This window comes from Lethenteron reissneri, unplaced genomic scaffold, assembly GCF_015708825.2.
Source record: "Lethenteron reissneri isolate LAM-NWPU_2019-01 unplaced genomic scaffold, ASM1570882v1 scaffold_1504, whole genome shotgun sequence".
NCBI lineage: Eukaryota > Metazoa > Chordata > Hyperoartia > Petromyzontiformes > Petromyzontidae > Lethenteron > Lethenteron reissneri.
The window spans coordinates 77,531-95,701 of record NW_026891228.1 but is presented as its reverse complement, the minus strand read 5'-3'; the positions used below and the strand labels follow the sequence as shown (position 1 = coordinate 95,701).

General features: G+C 46.2%; 1 protein-coding gene across 1 annotated transcript; it reads right to left on the bottom strand.

Moving 5' to 3' along the window:
- Positions 1-2,243: 2,243 nt before the first annotated feature.
- Positions 2,244-10,197, bottom strand: LOC133362506 (gap junction gamma-2 protein-like). The gene is made up of 4 exons (XM_061581456.1): positions 9,883-10,197; positions 8,674-9,071; positions 6,580-6,768; positions 2,244-2,319 (listed from the first exon to the last, which is right to left on the bottom strand). The coding sequence occupies exons 1-4, from the start codon at positions 10,192-10,194 to the stop codon at positions 2,244-2,246; spliced, it is 975 nt and encodes a 324-aa protein (XP_061437440.1). The 5' UTR covers positions 10,195-10,197.
- Positions 10,198-18,171: the final 7,974 nt, after the last annotated feature.

The following is an 18,171-nucleotide window of genomic DNA, read 5'->3' as shown; positions in this document are numbered from 1 at the left end:
TCAGTATGACGTAGATATTTCAAGTTTGCAGTCGATAGCACATTGGGAAGTGGGTAAAATTATGAGTTGGAGAAGACGTTTTTTGGAGGATACAACAGACTGAGTGAGTTACATAAAAGCGTGTAAAATGTTTAAAAATATGTTTTGGATGTTTTATGATAGAATATCGTGTTGTCATCAGTATGACGTAGATATTTCAAGTTTGCAGTCGATAGCACATTGGGAAGTGGGTAAAATTATGAGTTGGAGAAGACGTTTTTTGGAGGATACAACAGACTGAGTGAGTTACATAAAAGCGTGTAAAATGTTTAAAAATGTGTTTTGGATGTTTTATGATAGAATATCGTGTTGTCATCAGTATGACGTATGTATTTCAAGTTTGCAGTCGATAGCACTTTGGGAAGTGGGTAAAATTTGAGTTATTAGAGAAGATGTTTTTTGGAGGATACAACAGACTGAGTGAGTTAAATAAAAGCGTGTAATAAAAAGAGGATGTCACTCCCCTGTCTGTGTGCTTTTACATCGCACGGGGCGGTGTTCGTGCAATGCGTTTGGCGAGTTTGTTTAATGTAATCATCACACCCACCCACCCATTTCATTGCATTATTTATTAACGAGCTTTAATATAATTTCTGCCTTTTGTTCAACCGTCTGAGGTCGCTGGGATTCATTATAAGTGTTAATGGAATTGATTTGAACTGTATCACGGATAGTCATAATCTTTGGGTTTTTTCGGTAAAGTCACGTAGGTAAAATTTTTTATTAATAAAAGTAAAATAAAATAAAAATCACGACGGTTCCACCTGAAGACGGAAGCTTGTGTTGCCTCCGAAACGTTGTGATTTTTATTTTACTTTTATTAATTTTTTACCTACGTGACTTTACCGAAAAAAACAAAGAATATGAATCCTTGCAGCCACGAAAGCTTCAAATCTAGAATGTATCACGGATCTTTGCGATTTATTTATTGCTTTATGACCTTTAACAATGAGGCCCCCATTGAGATACAGCACATTCATGCATATAATGAAATTTGATTTAAGTCTGACCACCTTGATGTATCACATCGTGATGTGAGTGAAAAGGAATAACACAATTGGGTTTCACAATAGCTTCGTGTCTTTCTGCATGCTGAGCATCTTTGGTCTTGGCCATGGTGGAGAGTTTGGAATCTGATTGATTGCTTCTGTGAACAGGTGTCTTTTATACAGGTAACAAGCTGAGATTAGGAGCACTCACTTTAAGAGTGTGCTCCTAGGAGACGTGACGTCATCGCACTGAACGGCACACCTGACGTCACGTCCCCATTTTACTCCTCTACACATATAATGAAATTTTATTTAAGTCTGACAACATTGATGTATCACATCGTGATGTGAGTGAAAATAACACCATTGGGTTTCACAATAGCTTCATGTCTCTCTGTATGCTGAGCGTCTTTCACACCGTACGTAGTCAACCACGCTAATCGCCATGTGTTAGGCTACTAAATACGGGTAAACTCTGGTTATCCGCGTCTCATTTGGGGATTGTTGAGTTTATCCACTTCTAATTTGGGGAATGTGGCATTGCAACACCAAGCCCTGAAAAGAGACCGCACATTTATTGTCACGCAGTGATGTCAGTGTACAAATTACTGCGAAAAAACACGGTGACAGAGGAGCAGTGGCAACACAAGCCAACAATCTTGTCAGAATTATAAAATTGTACATTTACATGCGATAACAAGTACATGTTCAAAACTTTGTGACGTATAGGGGTTGGAATTCAAGCATACTTTCAAGGTGACACTGCAACAATACACATGCTAACAGACGATACAATTGTTTAAAATGAAAACGTAATTGCAATACTCAAGCATGTTTTTACATTTCGAATTTGTCTCAGAGGAAACATTCTATATCGCGACGGAATCCACGCACACGCAAATTACTAGGAATTGAGTAAAATTGCTTTAGAATTATTACTTAGAGAACACAATCATCTCCACACTCGTGCTTAAATGTGGGAGTCACAGCCTTAGGGCTGAAAATAAGATTTCAGAGCTCACGGGAGTGAGGCCATTGTCTGAAAGGCACGGCCATTTTAGAGCCTCGGGGATTCTACCGCTGGGCCTAGGGGATTTTTGCGCGGTTTCTGCTCCGATGGCAGCCAACGGTATCGGCCCCCGCTGAGGGTGATCCTACATCACTCCCTGAGGGGGACCCTTCGCCGTGTCTCTCTCTCTGGGTTCGGCGCTGCCGTCAGCCCGACCGCGGAGCCTTCAACGGAACCCCACCACCACCACCGCCGGCCCGTCGATCGCCGTGCCCGGGGGCTCTGCGCCCGTCAGCGGCGCCGGCTTTTCCAGCGGCCGTCGCCGGTACGTATGGTAGTAGTGGTAGTTGTAGTACTACTACTACTAGTGGTACGTGTGGTACTAGTTGTACTACTACTAGTGGTACGTGTGGTAGTAGTGGTACGTGTGGTAGTAGTGGTACGTGGGTAGTAGTGGTACGTGTGGTAGTAGTGGTACGTGTGGTACTAGTGGTACGTGTGGTAGTAGTGGTACTAGTGGTACGTGCGGTAGTAGTACGTGTGGTAGTAGTGGTACGTGTGGTAGTAGTGGTACGTGTGGTAGTAGTGGTACGTGTGGTACTAGTGGTACGTGCGGTAGTAGTACGTGTGGTAGTAGTGGTACGTGTGGTAGTAGTGGTACGTGTGGTAGTAGTGGTACTAGTGGTACGTGTGGTACTAGTGGTACGTGTGGTACTAGTGGTACGTGTGGTAGTAGTGGCACTAGTGGTACGTGTGGTACTAGTGGTACGTGTGGTACTAGTGGTACGTGTGGTACGTGCGGTAGTAGTGGTACGTGCGGTAGTAGTGGTACGTGCGATAGTAGTGGTACGTGGGTAGTAGTGGTACGTGTGGTAGTAGTGGTACGTGTGGTAGTAGTGGTACGTGCGGTAGTGGTACGTGCGGTAGTAGTGGTACGTGTGGTAGTAGTGGTACGTGTGGTAGTAGTGGTACGTATGGTAGTAGTGGTACGTGCGGTAGTGGTACGTGTGGTAGTAGTGGTACGTGCGGTAGTAGTGGTACGTGCGGTAGTAGTGGTACGTGTGGTAGTTGTGGTACGTGTGGTACTAGTGGTACGTGTGGTAGTAGTGGCACTAGTGGTACGTGTGGTACGTGTGGTACTAGTGGTACTAGTGGTACTAGTGGTACGTGTGGTACTAGTGGTACGTGTGGTAGTAGTGGCACTAGTGGTACGTGTGGTACGTGTGGTACTAGTGGTACGTGTGGTACTAGTGGTACGTGTGGTACTAGTGGTACGTGTGGTACGTGTGGTACTAGTGGTACGTGTGGTACGTGCGGTACTAGTGGTACTAGTGGTACGTGTGGTACTAGTGGTACGTGTCGGTAGTAGTGGTACGTGCGGTAGTAGTAGTGCGGGTACTAGTGGTACGTGCGGTAGTAGTGGTACGTGTGGTAGTAGTGGTACGTGTGGTAGTAGGTACGTGTGGTACTAGTGGTACGTGTGGTTAGTAGTGGCACTAGTGGTACGTGTTGTACTAGTGGTACGTGTGGTACTAGTGGTACGTGTGGTACTAGTGGTATTAGTGGTACGTGTGGTACTAGTGGTAGTAGTGGTACTAGTGGACGTGTGGTACTAGTGGTAGTGTGTACGTGCGGTACTAGTGGTACGTGCAGTATTGTGGTACGTGCGGTAGTAGTGGTACGTGCGGTAGTAGTGGTACCGTGTGGTAGTTAGTGGTACGTGTGGTAGTAGTGGTACTAGTGGTCGTAGGGTACGTGGGTACTAGTGGTACGTGTGGTACTATGGTACGTGTGGTACTAGTGGTACGTGTGGTACTAGTGGTAGTAGTGGTACTAGTGGTACTAGTGGTACGTGTAGTACTAGTGGTACGTGTGGTACTAGTGGTACGTGTGGTACTAGTGGTACGTGCGGTACTAGTGGTACGTGTGGTAGTAGTGGTATGTGTGGTAGTAGTGGTACGTGCAGTACTAGTGGTACGTGTGGTACTAGTGGTACGTGTGGTAGTAGTGGTAGTGGTACGTGTGGTAGTAGTGGTACGTGTGGTAGTAGTGGTACGTGCGGTAGTAGTGGTACGTGCGTTAGTAGTGGTACGTGCGGTAGTAGTGGTACTAGTGGTACGTGTGGTACTAGTGGTACGTGTGGTAGTAGTGGTATGTGTGGTACTAGTGGTACGTGTGGTACTAGTGGTACGTGCGGTACTAGTGGTACGTGTGGTAGTAGTGGTACGTGCGGTAGTAGTGGTACTAGTGGTACGTGTGGTACTAGTGGTACGTGTGGTACTAGTGGTACGTGCGGTACTAGTGGTACGTGTGGTAGTAGTGGTACGTGTGGTAGTAGTGGTACGTGTGGTACTAGTGGTACGTGCGGTACTAGTAGTGCGTGGGTAGTAGTGGTACGTGCGGTACTAGTGGTACGTGTGGTACTAGTGGTACGTGTGGTACTAGTGGTACTAGTGGTACGTGTGGTAGTAGTGGTACGTGCGGTAGTAGTGGTACGTGGTAGTAGTGGTACGTGTGGTAGTAGTGGTACGTGTGGTACTAGTGGTACGTGCGGTACTAGTGGTACGTGCGGTAGTAGTGGTACGTGTGGTAGTAGTGGTACGTGTGGTACTAGTGGTACTAGTGGTACGTGCTGTACTAGTGGTACGTGCGGTACTAGTGGTACGTGCGGTACTAGTAGTAGTGTAGTACTAGTGGTACGTGTGGTACTAGTGGTACGTGTGAAACTAGTGGTAGTAGTAGTAGTGTAGTACTAGTGGTACGTGTGGTACTAGTGGCTGGAGGCGATTAGTCAACAGCTGCCGACATCATGACCAGCGCCGCCATTGTGGATCGTGAATCGTGATTTCGATTCTCCTTTTCGAGTCGATCCGGAAAAGTGCCTCGGGCTTGAAACGTCGATTCCTTGGAATCCAACGGAGATCGATTCGCGGGCAAGCGAATCGTTTACTAAAGCGATTCCTTTGATCACGTGACACGCGCACCCCCCACTGATTGGCTCGCATCGCCTCCCTCCTCAAAACCCCCCCCCCCCCAGCACGTGACAGCCCCTCCCCCCACCCTCGTGTCACGTGGTGTAGTGTGTAGTCTATATTACTGTAGTCTATATTTCGATTTAAAGCTTTCGTGACTGCAGGGATTCATCTTCTTGATTTTTCGGTAAAGTCACGTAGAAGGGAAAAAATAAAATAATAAAAATAAAACATTATAAAATAATATATAATAAAATACTATTTTATTATGTTTTATTTTTATTATTTTATTATTTCCCTTCTACATGACTTTACCGAAAAAACCAAGAAGATACTGTAGTGTATAGTGTAGTGTATAGTAGTTTAGTGTATAGTAGTGTAGTGTATAGTAGTGTATTGTTTAGTACTGTAGTGTATAGTGTAGTGTATAGTTGTGTAGTGTATAGTGTAGTGTATAGTGTCATGTGTAGTATAGTGTAGTGTATAGTAGTGTACTGTATAGTAGTGTAGTGTATAGTGTAGTGTATAGTAGTGTAGTGTATAGTGTATAGTTGTATAGTGTATAATAGTGTAGTGTATAGTGTATAGTAGTGTAGTGTATAGTGAATAGTAGTGTAGTGTATAGTGTATAATAGTGTAGTGTATAGTAGTGTAGTGTATAGTGTATAATAGTGTAGTGTATAGTAGTGTAGTGTATAATAGTGTAGTGTATAGTGTCATGTGTAGTTTAGAGTAGTGTATAGTAGTGTAGTGTATAGTAGTGTAGTGTATAGTAGTGTAGTGTATAGTAGTGTAGTGTATAGTAGTGTAGTGTATAGAAGTATAGTGTATAATAGTGTATAGTAGTGTAGTGGTGGGAGGCTGATGCCGGGTGGTGGGGGCTCAACGACACATCCACAACTCACGCGAGATCTGACCCCCCAAAGAGAAGACCTTTATTTGTGAATAACTCGGCGTCAAACTCGCAACAGGAAACTTAAAAGGCGATTTGAAGCTTTCGTGGCTGCAGGAATCCATCCTCTTTGATTCCTTTGGTAAAGTCACGTGGGTAGAAATAAAATAAAACAAAAATAAAAATTTCGATTTAAAGCTTTCGTGACTGCAGGGATTCATCTTCTTGGTTCTTTCGGTAAAGTCACGTAGAAGGGAAGTAATAAAATAATAAAAATAAAACACAATATTTTATTGTTTCATTGTGTTATATTTTTATTATTTTATTACTTCCCTTCTACGTGACTTTACCGAAAGAACCAAGAAAAATAAAATATGTATTCACACCTACGGGACTTTACCGAAAGAACCGAAGAGTAATGAAACTTAAACTGAGATGCGTAGATATTTCTCCGATCGGACAGCCCTTCCCTTCCTAGAGGCGGCCTTGACCTCTTCTTGTTTTTCTCCGGAATCTTCCACTTCTGCTGCTGCCGCCGCCGCTTCGTGTTTCTTGCCCGGCTGCACTTGGGGGCTTCTGCTCACGGCCACCGCGGCCGAGTGTGAGGCCGGAGACCCCCGCCGTCCTCCCTCTCCGCCTCCCCCACCTCTCCCTGTTCCACTCTCTCCGTGTCCCCACACTGCCCTGGCCCGTCGGGGCGATTGGGAAATCGTCAGGTCCAGCCGCCGCTCTATCGCGCGCAGGTAGCCTTGCAGCTGCAACGCATCCGCCGCCGTTATCGCCATCTGCCGGGGGGCGGCCTCCTCTGTCTCGGCCGCGTCGGGAGGAGGAGGAGGACGAGGAGGAAGAGGATTGACCTTCGCAATCCTGTTGATGACAACAGCAACAACAGCGCGTTTTTAAATGCTCACCGTTAGTCTTGGCAAAGTGTATGCAGACCAGAGGTCGCAAACGGGTTTTGATTCCTTACCCGTACCCTACCCGAAATGAGTGACAAACGGCGACTCACCAGTGACTCACGGCCTACCCGTACCCGGCCGCACCAGGGTCACAAACGGCTACCCGGCTACCCGTACCCGGCCGGGTACGGGTAGCCGGGTATCGGGTAGGGTACGGGTATCGGGTACCCGGTTGCGACCTCTGATGCAGACGGTCCCCTGGGTTATGGAAGGGTTAGGTTCCCGAGAGCGAGCCGTAGCCCAAAGTTCCCGCTGTGTCGGAATCTGAACAATTGTCCCCCAAAATCAAAGATAAATTCCATTGACCTTCATTCTGATGATTGAGGAGGCATGAGGCTGCCCGCCTTATGCCTCCTCGCTCCACTACACCGGAGTTGAAAGTGTTTTGTCCCATTGCAAAATGAGCAAAAAAAAGCAGCATGGAAATATCATTACACTGGTCAACAAAAAAAAACATTTTTTTCTGGCCTGGACTTTTGCAGCTGTTCTAGACTAATTTCAGGGTGCTGATTCCAAATCTGATCTCAGATTTGCTCTATCACATCTCTATTTTTTATGCTATCGGCATACCCCATTTTCATTGATTTTACCCGAAATTAACAAAAAAAAAACTTATGATTGCAAGTTGTTGCGAGTCAGTGACTGCTTTAGTGTTAAAATATGGTGCTGTATTTTTAGGATAGTGTGTTTACAATATAATTTTAAGTAAATATCCACATTTATTTAATATTTTTCTTATGCACTTTTTATTGAAAATGCAATATTTGATATCTCAAAAACCTGACGTGAGGTCCCATGATGTCATCGAATATTTTTTATCGGTGAAAACAAACGGCATCCGATGCGATGACCGTGGTCAAAAAAAAAAATATAGCGAGAGACATTTCCGCCCGCGATATTTTTCCTCTCCCCCCAATAATTTCAAGTGGGATCTGCCGAAGTGCGGGCACGCGGCGCGCCCTCCCGTCGAATGAGGGCACTGGCTGAGCAACGAACGTGTCGCAGAGGTCGCAAACGGGTTTTGATTCCTTACCCGTACCCGTACCCGGCCGCACCAGGGTCGCAAACGGCTACCCGTACCCGGCCGGGTACGGGTACCCGGGTATCTTGTAGGGTACAGGTATCGGGTACACGGCTGCGACCACTGACGTGTCGGCAGCGACGACGCACGTCCAGTTTCAAGTGCCGCGTGAAAGAATCCGAGTGACAGCGGAGGGAGTTAGTGACATGGGTTGGCAGCCGTAGCAGTTGTAGAACATCACCACTGAAGGCCTGTGCAACAGAAGTTAGCAGCCGTAGCAGTTGTAGAACATCACCACTGAAGGCCTGTGCAACAGAAGTTAGCAGCCGTAGCAGTTGTAGAACATCACCACTGAAGGCCTGTGCAACACTAGTGCCTAAGGTCTCGGGTGTGGACCAAACAACTTCAAGGACAGTGCATATTATTATCATTATCAGAGTTGTTTCTTTTTGTTTGCCTTTTGACTACTTGTGTTGTGGTTATTGCAAACATTATGCCTTGTATAAAGGTGTCAGTTTTTGTACCAGTTTAAAAGGTAAAAACCTACTACTATATTTTGCCACTGGTAAAGGAGATGTCTCATAGTGTATGATGCCTTGTATAAAGGTGTCAGTTTTGTACCAGTTTAAAGGGTAAAAACCTACTACTATATTTTGCCACTGGTAAAGGAGATGTCTCATAGTGTATAATGCCTTGTATAAAGGTGTCAGTTTTTGTACCAGTTTAAAGGGTAAAAACCTACCACTATATTTTGCCACTGCTAAAGGAGATGTCTCATAGCGCTGTAAATACCGTTGCCGGCGCTTGGCTCGGCTGCCCGGCAGCAGGTCCCTGAGAGCGCCCATCCCCAGGTGCCACATCTCGGCCAGGTCGAGAGCCAGGCTGAGGCAGCCCACGGCGTACATGACGTGCAGGAAGACGGTCTTCTCCGTGGGCCTCGACACGAAGCAGTCGACGAAGTGGACGCAGGGGTAGCGGCGGGGGCACACAAAGCGGGGGATCACCTCCAAGCCGTACATCACGTACTGGCCCAGAAGGAAACCCGCTTCGGCCACCGTGCGCAGGACGAGCTGCAGCGCGTAGGCCCACATGAGGCCGTCGGCCCTGATAGCGCGACGCCCGTCGTGCCGTCTAAAGTCGTTCTTCTTGACCTCGCCGCCGCCGCCGCCGGCGCCGGCCTCGTCGGCAAACTCCCCTCCTTGGTCGCCTCGCGAGCTTTCTGACCTGCGGATAACGACAGCGGGAGTAAAAGTTAAAAATCTCCTTCTCGCAAGAACAAAGAGTAGAATTAAGGTTTTTTTGGGGGACATCGCCGTTATCGTCGTCGTTGTAACTTTACTAGGCCTAGTAGTAGGTTTTTACCCTTTCAACTGGTACAAAAACTGACACCTTTATACAAGGCATCATGTTTGCAATAACCACAACACAAGTAGTCAAAATGCAAACAAAAATAAACAACTTTGATAATGATAATAATATGCACTGTCCTTGAAGTTGATTGGTCCAAACCCGAGACGGCTTTCTTTAGAGCCTAGTCTCCATTGGTGTTGGACCAGATGACACCAGAAGGCGTACAACTCAAAGACAGCGCACCATCAGAGTATTGAGAGCTCGGGGTAAGCATTTACACTATGAGATGTCTCCTTTACCAGTGGCAAAATATAGTAGTAGGTTTTTACCCTTTCAACTGGTACAAAAACTGACACCTTTATACAAGGTATCATGTTTGCAATAACCACAACACAAGTAGTCAAAATGCAAACAAAAATAAACAACTTTGATAATGATAATAATATGCACTGTCCTTGAAGTTGATTGGTCCAAACCCGAGACGGCTTTCTTTAGAGCCTAGTCCCCATTGGTGTTGGACCAGATGACACCAGAAGGCGTACAACTCAAAATGATGCCTTGTATAAAGGTGTCAGTTTTTGTACCAGTTGAAAGGGTAAAAACCTACTACTATATTTTGCCACTGGTAAAGGAGATGTCTCATAGTGTAACTTCACTAGACCTCTGTATCCTGTGTATGGCGAAGGCGAGGTAGAGAATGCTTGGCGTCGCCACGGTGATAATCTGAAAGATCCAGAAGCGCACGTAGGACAGGGGAGCGAAGGTGTCGTAGCACATGTTCGTGCAGCCCGGCTGTTGGGAGTTGCACATGAACGAGCTCTGCTCGTCGTGGTAGATGGATTCGCCCGCCACGATCGTCAGCATGATGCGCAAGATCAGGAACGTGGTGAGCCACAGCTTGCCCAGGTACGTCGAGTGCAAAGATATTTCCTCCAACAAACTCGTCAGGAAGTTCCAGCTCATTGTGACCACCGGCTCGCCAGAAGCGTGCCCACCTGAGAATTCAAGAAGAGAGACGCGGATTCAGACGGCACGTCGGCTGGCCGCGCGCCGAGTTGAGCTCTTCTGCTGCCTCGGGATACCGTCGATCATCATCGATTAGCCGGCACCGCACGGTTATCATCCGACATTATCCAGCGGTCCTGAGCCGATCTGCCGAAACTGGCAAGGCCGCTCCAAAGGCCGTAGCAAACCAGTCCCGGCGGTCGGTACCATCGTGCAGCGTAACAACAACAAAGTAGCCACAGTAGTAACAGGTTGTTGCCCTTTCAACTGGTACAAAAACTGACACCTTTATACAAGGCATCATACACTATGAGACATGTCCTTTACCGGTGGCAAAATATAGTAGTAGGTTTTTACCCTTTCAACTGGTACAAAAACTGACACCTTTATACAAGGCATCATACACTATGAGACATCTCCTTTACCAGTGGCAAAATATAGTAGTAGGTTTTTACCCTTTCAACTGGTACAAAAACTGACACCTTTATACAAGGCATCATACACTATGAGACATCTCCTTTACCAGTGGCAAAATATAGTAGTAGTTTTTTACCCTTTCAACTGGTACAAAAACTGACACCTTTATACAAGGGATCATGTTTGCAATAACCACAACACAAGCAGTCAAAATTGAAAATTATTTTGGTTTGCATTTTGACTGCTTGTGTTGTGGTTATTGCAAACATGATGCCTTGCATAAAGGTGTCAGTTTTTGCGCCAGTTGAAAGGGTAAAAACCTATCACTATATTTTGCCACTGGTAAAGGAGATGATGGTGGATGCAGTTACCAGCGAAACGTCACAGTACTCAACAATTGTAAATGTTGTGGTATAGTGTATTGTAGTGTAGTGTTTAGTGTAATATATATAAGTGTATAGTGTAGTGTATAGTAGTGTATAGTGTAGTGTATAGTAGTGTAGTATATAGTAGTGTATATTACTATAGTGAATATAGCAGTGTATAGTGTAGTGTATAGCAGTGGAGTGTATAGTGTAGTGTATAGTAGTGTAGTGGATAGTAGTGTAGTGTATAGTGTAGTGTATAGTAGTGTAGTGTATAGCAGTGGAGTGTATAGTAGTGTATTGTATAGTAGTGTACTGTATAGTATAGTGTATAGTTGTGTAGTAAATATAAGTGTTTAGAGTAGTGTATAGTAGTGTAAAGTGTATATTACTATAGTGTAGTATATAGTAGTGTAGTGGATACCAGTGGAGTGTATAGTAGCGTATTGTGTAGTGCAGTGTAGTATATATGTGTATAGTGTAGTATATAGAAGCGTATAGTGTATTGTATAGTGGAGTGTATAGCAGTGTAGTGTATATAAGTGTATAGTAGTGTAGTGTATAGTAGTGTAGTGTATAGTAGTGTATTGTATAGCTTTGTAGTGTATAGTATAGTGTAGTAGATATAAGTGTTTAGTGTAGTATATAGTAGTGTAGTGTATAGTAGTGTAGTGTACATTTCTATAGTGTATAGCAGTGTATAGTAGTGTATACCAGTGTAGTGTATAGTAGTGTATTGTATAGTGGAGTGTATAGTAGTGTAGTGTAGTAGTGTACTGTATAGTATAGTGTAGTATATAGTAGTTTAGTGTACTATATATAAGTGTATAGTAGTGTAGTATATATAAGTGTATAGTAGTGTACTGTATAGTATAGTGTAGTAGATATAAGTGTTTAGTGTAGTATATAGTAGTGTAGTGTATAGTACAGTGTAGTATATATATGTGTATAGTGTAGTATATAGAAGTGTATTGTATAGTGGAGTGTCCAGTAGTATAGCATATAGTTGCGTATAGTGTAGTACGTAGTGTAGTACTGCACATCCTGTATACCAGGCGAGGTAGTTAACATTTGCCAGCCACCGTGATGATTATGGTGTAACCCACGACCTCCTGTATACCAGGCGAGGTAGTTAACATTTCCCAGCCACCGTGATGATTATGGCGGTGTAACCCACGACCTCCTGTATACCAGGCGAGGTAGCTAACATTTCCCAGCCACCGTGATGATGGTGGTGTAACCCACGACCTCCTGTATACCAGGCGAGGTAGTTAACATTTCCCAGCCACCGTGATGATGGCGGTGTAACCCACGACCTCCTGTATACCAGGCGAGGTAGTCAACATTTCCCAGCCACCGTGATGATTACGGTGTAACCCACGACCTCCTGTATACCAGGCGAGGTAGTCAACATTTCCCAGCCACCGTGATGATGGCGGTGTAACCCACGACCTCCTGTATACCAGGCGAGGTAGTCAACATTTCCCAGCCACCGTGATGATGATGGTGGTGTAACCCACGACCTCCTGTACACCAGGCGAGGTAGTTAACATTTCCCAGCCACCGTGATGATGATGGCGGTTTAACCCACGACCTCCTGTATACCAGGCGAGGTAGTTAACATTTCCCAGCCACCGTGATGATTATGGCGTAACCCACGACCTCCTGTATACCAGGCGAGGTAGTTAACATTTCCCAGCCACCGTGATGATGGCGGTGTAACCCACGACCTCCTGTATACCAGGCGAGTTAGTTAGCATTTCCCAGCCACCGTGATGATGATGATGGTGGTGTAACCCACGACCTCCTGTATACCAGGCGAGGTAGTCAACATTTCCCAGCCACCGTGATGATTACGGTGTAACCCACGACCTCCTGTATACCAGGCGAGGTAGTTAACATTTGCCAGCCACCATGATGATTATGGTGTAACCCACGACCTCCTGTATACCAGGCGAGGTAGTTAACATTTGCCAGCCACCATGATGATTATGGTGTAACCCACGACCTCCTGTATACCAGGTGAGGTAGTTAACATTTCCCAGCCACCGTGATGATGGTGGTGTAACCCACGACCTCCTGTATACCAGGCGAGGTAGTTAACATTTCCCAGCCACCGTGATGATGGTGGTGTAACCCACGACATCCTGTATACCAGGCGAGGTAGTTAACATTTCCCAGCCACCGTGATGATTACAGTGTAACCCACGACCTCCTGTATACCAGGCGAGGTAGTTAACATTTCCCAGCCACCGTGATGATTATGGTGTAACCCACGACCTCCTGTATACCAGGCGAGGTAGTCAACATTTCCTAGCCACTGTGATGATGATGGTACCCACGACCTCCTGTATACCAGGCGAGGTAGTGAACATTTCCCAGCCACCGTGATGATGGTGGTGTAACCCACGACCTCCTGTATACCAGGTGAGGTAGTCAACATTTTCCAGCCACCGTGATGATGGTGTAACCTCCTGTATACCAGGTGAGGTAGTTAACATTTCCCAGCCACCGTGATGATGGTGTAACCCACGACCTCCTGTATATCAGGCGAGGTAGTGAACATTTCCCAGCCACCGTGATGATTATGGTGGTGTAACCCACGACCTCCTGTATACCAGGCGAGGTAGTTAACATTTCCCAGCCACCGTGATGATGATGTGTAACCCACGACCTCCTGTACACCAGGTGAGGTAGTTAACATCTCAATTACCAAGGCGTCAACACCAACGAAGGTCCAGACGACCACCAAACCTCAGGGTCGTGGCAACTTTGGTGGTGGCAGCGTTGAAATGGCAGCAGCAGAACTCATCCGCAAGTTGTGGAGACCTGCAGAGACCCACACAGCGAGTTGGCACAGCAGGGGGCCACAAGGTGGTGGTAGCATCAGCCACTAGTCTCAGTCAGTCGACACGTGACACCTGCTGGGTCTGCCCCGTGACCTCCTCCTGCCACGTGGTAGCCTCAAGGTGCACGTGGCCTGGCAAAAGCGTCGTGGTGACGTCACCGCCACTTAGTGGCGAATGGCGGTTGTTGTTGTTGTGTGTGTGAGTGTTAAACTGTGTGTGTGTATACGTGTTGCGCCATAGCAAGGCTCTGCAGGTCACCTTAGATGCCCCCAAGCTCACGGGCCCACAGGGGGCAGCAGAGTGCCTATGACCACTGTTGCATTGCTTTAATGGCTTTATGTTGGTGATTTTTAAAAAGTTTTTCGGTTTGGCCATGTTTGTTTGTTGTAGTACAGAGTTAGACTGATGGCCTTAATCTAAGTTGTCTTGTGGTTATTGTTGGTTGTTTGACTTGCATCCCACTGGGATTTTTGCACACAGCGTTGGTGTACGGTGTTTTTATCTGCAATATTTTGCTGTCTTTTCTTGGATTTTCTGTTTGCACTTAGTCACATATTCACTTTAAGATGTTTTCTTGTTCATGTTTTTGTTTTTTTGTTTGTTGCGGTTGTACCCGATTCAAGAGCCGAATGGCTCACAGGGCTCTACCTAATACGATCGCTGTCGTGGTGGAGTTGACCATATTTTTCTGGGATAATCCCTTTTGACTCCACACCAAGCTGTCTTTTTGTGTCATGTATAAGGTGCTACATTCGTGCTGCACAGGGACAGCTGTCATTGGGGGTCCCCTAGGTTAAACAAGAGAAATCACAGGTGGGCATGTAAAGTGCTTTGAAATGCTGGATCATTTAAGTTCCCAATAAATGCGAATCGTAATGGTAACGCCGAGTGTTTTGGCAGCAGGATTTAAATGTAATATCGAGATGACGTGTGCAACACCCTTATCTGCAAGCCAATAACATCCATGGTGGAGGTGGTACAGCAAGTAGAACTTGCAGGCTGTCCGTGCGTGGACATTTACTGGGCTTACTCTGAGCACGCTACGTTGGCGTTCATTGCAAAAACGCTTCGAAATTATTCTGACAAACATTCCAGGGCAGGAGCGCCCTGATACGAGTGTCTAAGGCCCAGTGAGGCCAACCTGGGAAAGTGAAATTGTTCAAGGCGCAGCCCTGCAATTGCTTGTTCACGCCACGAGAGGGAGCTCTCTGCTTAAGCAGCCACTGGTGAATGTTTAGTTAATGGTTTCCACGGTAAGTTAGTTTAGTTTTGTCCCACACCCAGTTACTTAATATTTTCTTTTTTGAGAAAATGTAAATGTAGTTGTTTAATTTTTTCTTTGCCAAAAATGATCTGATTGTGATTTTTTTTAGGTTTTGATGTCAGGCGCTTTGAGATGCCGTGTCATTTAATCACCTATAAATGAAAATCTGCTTTTTTGCTTTTTGGATGAAAATAACCCTTTGAGTGGAACATGCATTGCATCGATCACTGTAAGTAAACACGTTTTTTTGTGGTCATTGCCAAAAAACTCGGGGTTCTCTGGGTCATTTTCTGGGCGATGCTCATGATGGGCACATGTTGTCCAAGTTTCCACACACATTGACCAGTGCCAGAACCCAACGCTGAACAACTGTAATCAGAACGCCATCTGTACCAACACAGGTGTGCCTGCAAACCCGACTTCAAAGGGGATGGCATCACTTGCGATCAGTGGCGGCTCCTGCAAAATCTCTCAGGGGGGGCAAATGTCTGGATGATTGATAAATTAACAGCTTAAGCATGTAAAGGCAACTTCACTTATTTAATATTAATGAAAAATAAAGTGACTCTTACAATGCATCTTGTTTGTTTCTATACTCACTATTATTACAATCCACTCAGTTTTTTTATTAAAGATTCCACTAGGTGGCGACAAATTATATTGTTGGATGAAACGTGCTTACGTATGATGACGTAAGCACGTTAGGGCGAGCCCTGCCGGAAGCCGTAGAGAATGCATTGCAGCGCCCGCCATTCGAAAAAAACATCTTTGAATGTAAGTCTATGGGAACACTCTGGGCGATTCTCAGCCGGAGTGAAATCGCCCAAAAAGAGGCGGTACTCCACAGAACGTGACATGACGCTGATTGGACTATATCCAGAGGCACAGTAACGGCTGAGATTGGTGGTGCGTCGCCCAATCGCCCTAATGAAGAAACCGCCCCTGCTTGCGATGGTATGTCACATGCCACGAAACTGAATCCACCACGACCATCCCAGCATACAAGCAAAAAGTCGTTTCATCTTCATAAGTCTGATATACGTGTCTCCCGAATCAAGAGAGGTGAATACGTTATTTTTGGCTCTGAATTGCAGTTGCAATTAATTGAAATACTTTGCCAAACTAAAAAGCCACGTCAGGTTTACACTTTTGATTACCCGCGTCTATTAAAGTATCTGAGATGTACGTCCAAAATGGCGGAATGGCCCAGCAGTTATTGTCACGTGCTGTGTTGTGCCCTTCCATCCTCGGCTGCTACTGCCCTTCCCAGGACCTTGCCACAAACAGTCTCGAAGTGCCTGCGAAGGCCGCATGCCCCTGCCTCACAGGCTACATCACGAGCCCAAACTAAATTTCGATTTAAAGCTTTCGTGACTGCAGGGATTCATCTTCTTGGTTCTTTCGGTAAAGTCACGTAGAAGGGAAATAATAAAATAATAAAAATTCAACATAATAAAATCATTCTCACGACGTTTCGGCCACAACGCAAGCAGCCGTCCTCAGGTGAAGAACAGGTCTGTCGGGAAGATAGCGTCTGAATGAAACACCACCAGACTTGGAGCGTATATTTAAGCTGGGTTGGAGGGGGAATAGCGCCTTGACAAAATAATGTGCATATCAACAGGAATTTAGCATATTTATGGGAAATGCAGATATGGGATTAGTCACTACTGTACTTGATTAATGCGTAGGAGGTGGGCGGGGGGTTTCAAAGCCATAATATGCCCGTGCATTATGCAGGATTAGCAGCATCAAAGGGAGGGAGTAAGGTTAGCATTAATAAAGGGAACGAATGTTAATAGTATGGAGCTGCAGCAACTAATATGCTTATAGACTATACATTGTAATATTACACTATGCATTATTCTACCCACATCCGTATATGTTGACTACGTACGGTGCAAAGGAAGCTCAACATCCATAACAAGGAGACCCCCGCATTTGTCTGCGTCCTCATTAAGTCAAATGTTCTCACGGGTTTATCCACAGAGGACACCCGCTCTTTCACGGACATCCTGGACGAGAAGAACCACGCGGTCACGTTCTGTAACCGATCGTCGGGGTTCTTGCAATCCCCGGCTTGAGAACGTGGCCTGGTTTTTCAACCTCACCAACTACTCGGGTACGATGAGATGCCGTTTTCGGCGAACCCTTGGACCGTTGTTGTTTCCTCCATCCATATTTGAGGACTCGGCCCAACACACTGAATGTTTCAACTTCTACATTCTGTGTTCAGCCACCACGCTGCAGGTCATAACAGGGTGCCACGGTGGCTAGGAGATGTTAAATACCTCGCCTGGTACGCAGGAGGTCATGGGTTCGATCCTGACCCTGACGTCTGCTGCTGCTTATTCGGAGTTTGTGTGTGTCTCTCTCATCATCACGGTGGCTAGGAGATGTTAAATACCTCGGCAGGTATACAGGAGGTCGTGGGTTCGATCTTGACCCTGACGTCGGTATATTAGGAGGTCGCGTGGACTTTGACATGCACATTTAGAAACAAGGTGGAAATGGTAAAGGTGCAGCAGCCTTTTGCCTCTTATAAATTTCCACACGATAAGCCGATCACTCGCGATGACGACCGGGTCGCAGCTGAAATAAGAGCTAGAGAGCTCAGTGGGACCTTATTTGATCAAATTGATCTCGGGGGGTGGGTGGGGGTTCTCATTTACAGAATTTCGCAGTGTGTATGTTGATGTGAAAACCCACGTGACTGGCTCCCATCGCACAAGAGGTGGGTGTGCACCTCGTGCCTGGCGTGCCTTGGAACGTCGTCTCTGTGACCGCGCGCTGCCGGCCGCCCTCCACACGAGACAAATCACAATTGCCGCGTGTGCCTGTGGTCGCCTCTGCGTTAAAGTCACGTGCGTGTCATGTATTTCGCACGGCGTGCGTGCGCCCTCTCGCTTGCTTTGTCGGACGCAGTGACAGGCGCAGGGCACGGACACCCAACCCCAACCCCCGCGTTGGTTTCACACTCTCAGAAATACGCGGAGCGGGTCACCGTGCGCCGTGTCACTGACGGCTGTCTGCAAGCTAG